Raw genomic sequence first — 9,386 nt, forward strand, 5'->3', positions numbered from 1 at the left:
GCACCGTGTCCGCCGTGCCGCCCGTGGCTCTGCTCAGGGGCACCGTGTCCGCCGTGCCCAGGTCAGAGCCCCTTGCAGATAGACCCCATGCCTGGCTCTGGCCTTCCCTTCTCCCCTGGCCACACCTGGGGCTTGCCCGTGCAGCGGGGCTGTGCTGTGTGCGTAGCTGCCTCCCCTCCGGCTGACCCAGCATGGCCAATTCTGCCATACCCAGCCTGCAGTCCCCAGACGGGGCAGCTCTCCCTGGACCAGAGTCCTCAGTGCCCAGATCAGCCGGGGCCAAGCGACACGGTGCTCGAGGCAACGAGAGGCTCGTGGCTCCATTGCTCCCCTGGCGAGGCCCATGCTCCACAGGCTCTGCGTGCTGTGGTGTCTGGGTGGGACTTTGTGACCCCGCACGGCGGGGACACGGACTGTTCTCAGTGCTGCCTGCATGGAGCACCAAGGCTGGCTTTCCAGCAGGCCTCAATCCACCACTTTCTCCAAAGAAATGGGCACCTTGGCAGACATCCCCTCTGCTCTCTCCTGCCACCTCTGCCAGCTGCAACCGGGAGGGGGGCATGTCCTGCACAAAAGCCCTCCCCAAAGCTGGCGTTTTTAAGCTCTGTCCCTGGGGGCCAAGCACCAGCTGCTTGCCTGGGCACTGCCAGATGCTCCTGCCAGTACCCCATGCATCCTTGCTGGCAGACCCGTCTCTCCCGGCCTCCACGGGGTCAGATGCTTCCACAGTGCTGACGTAGCACTTGCTGTCGCAGCTGCTGTACTGGCTGTTGCTGCTCTCCAAGGGCCCGGATGAAATCTCGGGTGCTTTCTCCAGCGATGCAGGGACCATCACCGTTTTGTCCAGGTTGTGGAGGGCGGTGGAGTGCGCCCAGCAGAAGAGGTATGCGTGGTCGGGGGACGTGGCATCCAGTCCCTCCCAGTCCCTGGTGGCCGGATCGAGAAAGCCATCCGGCTGAGCCAGGCTGTGGGGCACAGGGCAGGGTTCTCTTGTATCCCGACTGCTGCAGGAGGGAAGTGGCCCGTGGGACTCGCAGGGACTGGAGCTGCCTGGCGTTTGGCGCGTGCTGCCAGGCTGCCACGGTGAGTGGACAGCCACAGTCTCATCCGACAGGGCTTCCCCCGCACGCAGCGCTGCTCGGGGTCCCAGCCGCTGCGTGCTGTGTGGGCAGTGCCAGGGCTGGAGGGTGCCAAGCTGTGCCAAGCTGTCCTCAGCCTCTGCCGGCTCTTCCTCGGGGGCTGCAGGGAGACTCCAAGCCCCTCCCCGAGGCCCGTTGCTGGTGGAGAGCAGCGTGCTGCACAGCAGCGGCTGGGGCCAGGCCGGCTGGCCGCGGGCGCCCGGGTCCCGGCGGGTGGAGAAGCAGAACCACGTGGGTGGAGGCTCCGCTTGGCTCCCTGTGGTATCTGGAAAGGCAACATCCAGCCCCATCTCTCTGGGGCTCCCATTTGGCAGCCACTTCCGCGTGCTGCTTGGCGGGGCCGAGCCGGCTTCCGAGAGCCAGGAGAAGACGCTGCAGTCCGTGCTGTCGGCGGTCAGGGGCTGGGGGGGGCTCCCGGCTCTGCCCGGCCCATCGGGGCTGACTGCAAGGCAGAAAGGCACTTGCTAAGTGACATTTATGACGCTTGGGCAGCAAGCGGTGACACGCGATGCGCGGCTGGCGTCTTCCAGGAATGCCCAGCCGGCTCTACCACAGAGGGAGATTCCCCTTAAATGGCATTTAGCACGTGCTTCCCGTGGCAGCCAGCCACGCTGGCGGGAGCAGCAAACCTCTGGCTACCCGCAAGCCCCGCGCCGCCTCAGCGGCCTAGCTGATACTCACACTCAGGCCAGGCCCGGGCACGCTGGAAGTCCTGCAGGATTTGCACACACATGGTGTTGCCCTGCTCCATGGCCAAGTCGATGGCTCGGCTTCCATCCTGGCAACAGAAGGCACCGACTGTAAGAGACTCCGAGCCCCGCGCCTGCCCTGCACCTCTGGGATGTGCTGGGAACCAGGGGCCTGCTCGCAGCTGCTCCAGCCCAGCCTAAGTCTCGAAGGAGACTCCCCTTTTATGCAGGTGACAGATTTTCCAAGCCAGCTGGGACCTCTCCTATCCCTTTACCCAGGGCCCCACCATCTAGGCCTGCCCGTCTGGGGCCCCAGCCTGGCTTTCAGAGGGACCTAGTCTGGACTAGCGTGCCGTGACAGGGCATCCTGGGGCAGTTCCTGGGGTTGTGGGTGCCTGGCGCTCACCTGGTCTTCGAGGTCGGGGTCCCCTCCTTTCCTCAGCAGCAGCTTCAAGCACTTGTAACATCCCCAGGAGGCCGCTACGTGCAAGGGCGTGAGCTCCTCGGCAGACCTGGAACATGCGGCACCTGGCTCAGGCTTCGGGTGCCGTCTAATGTGCCACAGACCGGTGGCGCCCACCCTTTCAGATGCGTGGTGCGGGGCTGGTCCGTGGGCCAGATCCTGAGCTAAGTCAGCCCATGGGGTTGAGCCCCGTGTGCCAGCTCAATCTAGCACGCAGGGCCCCGGCATCCGGCCTGCCAGGGCGCCCCATGGATCCAGAACCGGGGCAGCAGGGGAGCAGCTATTAATGCTGCCACCGCACCCGCGCTGCAAAGCTCTCTGACCCGGGGGGGACACAGCTCTGCGGGCTGGTCTCGCATGAGATGAATGCCTACACACCCACACGTGGATTCGGACCCAGGGGTGCACAGCAAAGACAGACGCTGGGAAGCTGCCTGGGCAAAAAAGGCAACTATTTCTAGGGAGCAAAGGACGGCCAGGTCAAGACAGTAATGCGAGGGGGCAGGACTCCCCCCCGTTTCACCCAGAGCCTCACACTTCCAGGTCGCCACCACCCTAAACCCAGCGGCCACCGCAGCCACGTCGCAGAGAGGGCACGGTGCTGCCCCCGCCTCACCTGGCGTTAGGGTCCCCACCGTACTGCAGGACGAGCTGCAGGCAGCGCACGCCGCTCTCCCGCTCCTTGCCCGCGGCCAGGTGCACGGCAGCGACGCCCTCGGGCAGCACGAGGTTGGGGTCCGCGCCCTGCTTCAGCAGGGCCTCCACCGCCCTGCAGCGGGAGCACGGGGTCACTCGCCGCTCGGGGGAGAGCTGCCGATGGCCCCGCCCAGGGAAAGGGCAGTGTGCTGACGGCCAGGAGCAGGGGCACGGGCACCTCCAAGGACCCCGGGTCATTCCTGCTGAGGTCCTGGTACCTCCCCTGAGCCCCTCAGCCTGCAGGCCAGCCCCGGGCAGGGACCCACACACTGTGCCCGCATCTGGGCTGGCATCCAGGGGCACAGCAAGGCCCCCAGCAGTTTGAGGGCAGTGCAGGCAGCCAGGACCACCCTGACCCCACCCGGCAGCACCTTTGCAGGGACAGCGGGTTCTCTAGGCAGGCGTCTGAAGCGTGTGTGTGTGTGGGGGGGTCTGGGCTGTGTGGGGGCCAGGGCCACACCTCCCTATGCCCCGGGTCACCCCCAGGCAGTGTTGCCGGGCATATGAAAATTATCGTATTTGTACAATCATTTCAACTGTTGCAATAGTTAAAATGTCCAGAAAGTCCAATCATTTTTGAGGCAGCTCATGCAATCCACAAAACCTGAGTCATTCTCGGGCCTGAGCGGGCTTTTGGATTCACCGTCAGCTTTGCACGATGGCTCGCCTCGAAATAAAGACGGGCTTCAACTGTGGTGACTCAGTTCTCACTCGCTGCCAACGGCAGAGCGCCATGCAGTGTAAACACGGGGTCTACTTGCCTGCCCATCTGCGTATCTTTGCAGTGCACGGTAGCTTGTCAGGAAATGTGATCATTTGGATAATAATACTTTCATATTTAAGGCCCGGCACCAGCTGCTCCTGGCAAGCCCAGGCAGCTCCCAGGCTGTGGCCCCGCCCCTGGCCCCAGTGCAGGTAGCCCTGCATTCCCCCACCCGCCGAGTGCAACGAGACCGCTCCCCAGCCCCGGACCGCACTGTGCTTGTGCGGGGCAACACCCGCCTACAATGCAACCCTCCCATGCCGTGCCGTGCCGTGCCTCCCCCCATGCAGCGTGTGCAGCGCGTGCAGCGCAACCCCCTTCGCGCCATTCAGACGTCCCACGCGACGCCCCCCCGCCCCGGGCAGCGCATGCGGCGCCCCCGCTCACGCCGCCTCCTCGCCGCGCAGCGCCCCGCAAAGCTGCGCCGCCAGCTCCGTCATCACGGCCGCGCTTCGAACGTCCCGCCTCCCACTGCGCCCGCGCGCCCCGCCGCTCCTCATTGGCCGCTGCCGCAGCCAATAGGAAGCGCGGCTAGGGGACAGTCCGCCGCAGAGCGGCTGGGCCGGAAGGAGCGAGCCAGCTCCCGCCTCTGCGCTCAAGGGGCCGCTGGTTCGAGTCCCGACGCCGCCGGGCAGCACCCGGCCTGCCAGCCCCAGGGCGCCGGCCCGTCTGCTCCTCCCGCAGGCGACGCGGCACCAGGTTTTCACGTCCATTCAACGCGATGCAAAAACCTCAGTCGTGGCTGCAACCTGCAAGCAACACGGAGGGGCCGATGCCAATGCACGGACACCTGGGGACACACGTCCCCGCCCGGCCTGCACAGGGTTCGTGACACGCAGGAGCACAAAAGCCGCGCACGCAACGATGCCTTTAAACGTGTTTTTATTCACAGACTCCGGTGTGCGGGCGGAAAGTCGGGTCCTCACCTCCGTTTCACTGCGGCGGCCTTTTACAGCTCACGGCTGTTCTAGCCAGCAAGCTAAAGCTCAAGGAGCACACAGATGTACTTTTTACTTTTTAAAGTTGAGTTCACTCAGAAAAACGCTGCCTACGCTGGGCTAGAATGGAGGACCAGCCCCTCCAGCACCCTTCTCCAGCAAGGCAAAGATCTGACCTTTTAACTGGAAAAGACAGAAGTTAAAGGCTATTCAGACGGCATCTCCGTGAGGAGCATTTGAGGCGCGACCGGCTTCCTACAGACCTGCCTGCCGTCCTGCAGGGAGTGAATTAAGTGAGAGGCCGTCTGCATTTCATTGCCGACGCCCCCACGCAGCCCCATGACACCATGAGAGCCAGCCTGGCGGGCGCTGCACGACCCAGTTACACAGTGGCTTCGATCTCGGCGGGCTCCTCTTCCTCCAGCAGGCTGTACGAGGCGTGGGTCTGGAACGGCCGCTGCAGGGGATGCGCCAAGAGCTTGGCCATGCAGTTATGCAGCTCCACGGCAGGCCCCGTCAGGGACACCTCGTACTTGTAGTTGGTGCCTTTGGTGTCCAGGTTGCTGAAGAAGGCGTACATCTCCTAGGGAGGGAAGCAGCAGCCCAACATCAGTCAGGGACACGCTGGGCTGCAGACAAAGGACTGGGGTGAAGGGACTGGGGTGAAACAGGCCCCCGAGATGTAGCGAGGTTGTGTGCAAACTCCTTGGATGCCCTCGCTGTTCCATGTGCAGAGGATCGTTAGCTGTTGCTACCTGTGATGCTCACACTTGTTCATTAAGAATGGTGCTGGCTGAAGCTGGACTTGGACTGGCAACTTAGCAGGGCAACATCCAGCCCATGGGACCATTTCAGAGGTAAAAGCTTTGGCACTTACTGGCTCCAGGGATCGCTGCACAAAGGGGCTAGAGCTGAGACACGAAACCGTGCAATGCCCAAGAGCACGAGTCAGGTCTGACCCTTGTTCATGCCTTGCAAGCAGAGCCATTTTCAGACACAGTGACCGGGTCTGACACGCAGGGAGGCACCTACATCCTGGCTGCACGCACACCACGGGCCCCACTCACCTTCCAGCTCGTCTCGTCCTCCTTGTCCTCGGCCCCGTTGTGGATGTACACCACGTCAAAGAAGAAATATGGGCACTGAAGCATTTTCTGCCCAGAGAGAAAGGAAATGTCCCACCTCACTGCAGGGCCTCGCTGCAGAGATCCAGGGGCAGAGCCCAGGACCCAAGGGGACATGGCTACGACAGACAGCCTCCCAGCCTGGAGACACAGCACCGTCACCGCAAAAGCAGGTGCACAGCCACAATCCACCATGATGGGCCTCAGCCCCCTCCTCCCAGGGGCACTTTGCCCTGTACTGAGGGATGGGGAAGCAATTGGGTCCCCCCCGGCTGCAGTTGTGGGGGCAGATTTTGTGCCACAGACACATGCCCAGTAGGAAGCAAAGTAAACCTAAGCTGGATTCAATCTGGCTCTTGTGCAGCTGCAGCTGCTGTTCGTTGGGCCATGTTTGGGCAAAGGGATCTACTGCCCGTTACTCAGCCAGTGCTGTCTAGCCCCAGCTCGCGGAAAAGTCACCCTCCTCAGGGGACCGTCCAAGCCAGGCTGGCAGAGCTGGGGAGCAGCAGTGGACATCGCTGACTCGTTAGGAGGGGCGGATGACCAGCAGCCCTGGCAGACAGGACAACTGCTCTGTCCTGGGGGGACCCTGCAGGGTACAGCATGGAGGCAGGAGCAGGGAAGCCAGGGAGCACTCGCCTTCATCTGCTCCGTCATGGAGAACTGAGGCTGGCAGGCCGGCCGGCTGTACACCAGGATGGTCCTCACCACGTAGGGGGGTGGGATGGTCTGCACGTTCTCCGTCACCGGCAGCTCGATCTTCTGCTGTCTGCGCCGTGATAAGACACAAGCTGGGGGTCACAGCGCCCCTGCCTCGTGAAGTCACAGGCTGAGTAAGCGTGTGCATGGATGCGGAGCTCCTGCCCTGCCGCAGGTGCTCGCTGGGTGCCCGCAAAGGCAGTCCCAGACCCCACTCAAGCCAGACAACAGAGTGAAGGAGTCTGAGCTAAACAATGCAGCCCGTGGTGCTCCTCAACAGCAGATGGGAGGACCAGGATATTGGCTGTATGTCACACGGGAGCAGGGAGCCTGACCCTGGGAGGAAGCAGACATAGAGCTGCCTGGCCCTACACTTGCTGCAGTGGCACTCAGGGATTCTGAAGCTGCTGCTTGCTCACAGGAGCAGATTGTTGAGTTCCTTTTTGCATGATACCGTGGATATCCCTAGCACGCTTTGATGCTCTCCCCTCCATGCTAGAAGTTGCCATGAAGTGCCCTGGATACTGGTTCCACCACCGCCACCCAGGGGAACTATACAAGCAACACTGCACTGCAACACCTGCTTCCCTGAGAGCAGCCAACTTACATGAGGTTGAAGAGGCCTTCTAGATCTGGAGTCCAAGATAAGGACTGGTCAGCCCAGGCAAGCATCCCATCCCACACAGACACCCTGCTTTGGGTGGATGCTCTTGGGCACATCCTTGACCCCGGTGCTAGGGGCCAGGCCCAATGTGGGGCTGCCTGGATGGGCACGATCTGCAGAAGTGTGCAGGGCCCAGAGAAGGGGCTGATCAGGGACTAGCACTGACAGAGGAGCTGGCAGCTCTCGCCACCCAGTCAGTCTCTCCGTGCTGGCACCCTACAGGGCCCAAGACTCTCACAGGGTTTAGTGCGTGCATCCTTCCTCCCACCCTGGGGCTATGACCTCTGTCACACAGATGGGGAAGCTGCACCAGGGAGAGCTGTGACCAGCCCAGGGGCACATCCCCGGTGTTCCTAGCACTGCACCTCCATCCTGGCTCACGCCCCAGGGGACACCTGCAGTCCTTGCTCTGGGAGAGCATGGCGACACGCTTCTGCTGCTGCCATCTCCTGGCAGAAGAGCGGATGGCAAGGACGCCCCAGGACACTGATGGACTTGCCTGGTTCTACCCACGGCTTCAATCCCAGGAAGGGGTTTCAACCGCTTTGTGGCCCAGGGTCCCCCTCACCTCCCACCTAACAGCCCCGGGCCTGCCCCCCCTCGCCAAAGGATACTGAAGGATGTGCAGCCGACGGTCTCCAGGTCATACAAACAGCTGCAGACTTCCCTGGGGTCGGAGGTGAAGCCGGAGAGCTGGGGCAAGATGGGGCAAGTTAAGGGAGGGTGACGGATGCCCCCTCCGGATCACACCTGAGCAGGGTGAGGCAGCGCAGCACCATGCCACACGGGGCCCCGAGGCTGCTCTGGGAGACGCCGCACCCAGCGCAGAGGACTGAGGCTGGAAGGGGCTCGGGGGGAGCCAGCAGAACTCAGGGTTCGTGTCCTCTTTACAAGGAGGGCCGGTCAGTGGGGATCGGGGCCCGGCACGTGGCTGGTGCTGGGATGGCCTCACTCACCCACGTGGCATCGTTGTTCACCACCACCAGCGCGAACTCATGGCACTTGTCGATCTTGTGCTTTGTCCTGACGAACATCTCGATCATCTTCTGCGAGATGTTCAGGGCGTTCGTTTTTGACCTGCCGAGGGCACGCGAGGTGCAGACGTTTGCTGGGACCTCCCTCCCTCCCTCCCTTTCCCCGTAATCCTCCACCACCAATTGCATCCTTCAGGGCATGCTGAAGGGCCAGATCCTGATCCCTGGGGCCAGTCCAGGCCTAACCCCTCTCTGGGTCCTTTTCCTGCCTGCACCAAGGTGTCAGACTAGGCTGTGAGATGCTGGCCTGGCACCTGGAGCCCAATGCAGTCAGACCTGCCTACTCTCACGGGCTTCTCCTGCACCAGGCCCAAGAGGCCTTGCTGTGGGTAGACCCCAAACAGCTTCATCCCCATTTTACAGCTGGGGAAACTGAGGCACAGAGCCGAGAAGAAACCTGCCCATGATCATACAGCGAGTGCCTGGTACAGCCGGGCCTAGGATCCAGGTCCTGGCGTTCTCCCCCCGGTGCGCAGCCCACGGCCCGTGCTGCGGGCCTTCCCCGGGCGTGGCGCTGCTCACCCATTAAAGGACTCCAGCTTCGGCAGCGACATTTCCTCGGACAGGTCCAAGCAGATGATCTGCAGCAGAGAGAGTAGCAGGGTCAGCCTGTTGCCACACCCAGCGCCACCCCCTTTCGGTATCGTGCCAGCTGCCCCAAAGGGTCCGATCGGGCCCCCTCCGCTGCAGGACCCGGGGCCGGGCCGCGAGGGCAGACGGGGCCCTGCACTCACCACCTTCTCAGGGCAGTTGACTCTGGGCGTCTTGACCTGGAACTCGACGGGGGGCGCCGGGACCTGCCAGGCCTTGGCGCTGGGTGCGGCGGTGCCCTGCGGGCTGTCATCGGCACTGGCCGCCTCGCCCTCGCCCTCGCCGCGGCTGCCCACGCTGGCCTGCGCGCTCAGGGCCCGGTCCTCGGCCCCCTCGGGGTTGGAGCGGGTGCGGGGCCGCTGCTCCGACGCCTTCTCCTCCTCCTCCTCGGCCGCGCTGCCTGGCTCCGAGGTGTCCATCAGGGACCCGCGCTCCACCGGCGACTCCAGCCTGAGGCCGCGAGCGGCTCCCTGCGCCCGGCCGGGGTGTCCGGGGCTGGCGCTGCCCAGGGCAAGCAGAAGGGAGGTGTCCTGACGCCCGCGCTGACCAGCACCCCGAGCCCCCCCAACACCCCAGGGCGTGCCCC

The 9,386-nt window shown here is 63.5% G+C and overlaps 2 protein-coding genes across 2 annotated transcripts in view; both read right to left on the reverse strand.

Moving 5' to 3' along the window:
* ANKLE1 (ankyrin repeat and LEM domain containing 1) overlaps positions 1–3,185 on the reverse strand; it is a 7,442-nt gene extending 4,257 nt beyond the window's left edge. The window contains exons 1-4 of the mRNA XM_019548057.1: positions 2,908–3,185; positions 2,235–2,340; positions 1,821–1,917; positions 690–1,581 (exon numbers count right to left, since the gene is read on the reverse strand). Of these exons, the coding sequence (XP_019403602.1) occupies positions 690–1,581; positions 1,821–1,917; positions 2,235–2,340; positions 2,908–3,185 (1,373 nt within the window). The remainder of the gene's footprint in view (positions 1–689; positions 1,582–1,820; positions 1,918–2,234; positions 2,341–2,907) is intronic.
* A 1,454-nt stretch (positions 3,186–4,639) lies between these two features.
* Positions 4,640–9,386, reverse strand: part of BABAM1 (BRISC and BRCA1 A complex member 1) — a 4,965-nt gene continuing 218 nt past the window's right edge. The window contains exons 2-10 of the mRNA XM_019548069.1: positions 8,944–9,301; positions 8,732–8,790; positions 8,132–8,252; positions 7,790–7,868; positions 7,119–7,143; positions 6,452–6,581; positions 5,756–5,842; positions 5,067–5,271; positions 4,640–5,033 (exon numbers count right to left, since the gene is read on the reverse strand). Coding sequence (XP_019403614.1) covers positions 5,071–5,271; positions 5,756–5,842; positions 6,452–6,581; positions 7,119–7,143; positions 7,790–7,868; positions 8,132–8,252; positions 8,732–8,790; positions 8,944–9,219 — 978 coding nt within the window. The 5' untranslated portion in view covers positions 9,220–9,301 and the 3' untranslated portion in view covers positions 4,640–5,033; positions 5,067–5,070. The remainder of the gene's footprint in view (positions 5,034–5,066; positions 5,272–5,755; positions 5,843–6,451; positions 6,582–7,118; positions 7,144–7,789; positions 7,869–8,131; positions 8,253–8,731; positions 8,791–8,943; positions 9,302–9,386) is intronic.

Source organism: Crocodylus porosus, unplaced genomic scaffold, assembly GCF_001723895.1.
Source record: "Crocodylus porosus isolate Cpor-Errol unplaced genomic scaffold, CroPor_comp1, whole genome shotgun sequence".
In the NCBI taxonomy this organism is placed as follows: Eukaryota; Metazoa; Chordata; order Crocodylia; family Crocodylidae; genus Crocodylus; species Crocodylus porosus.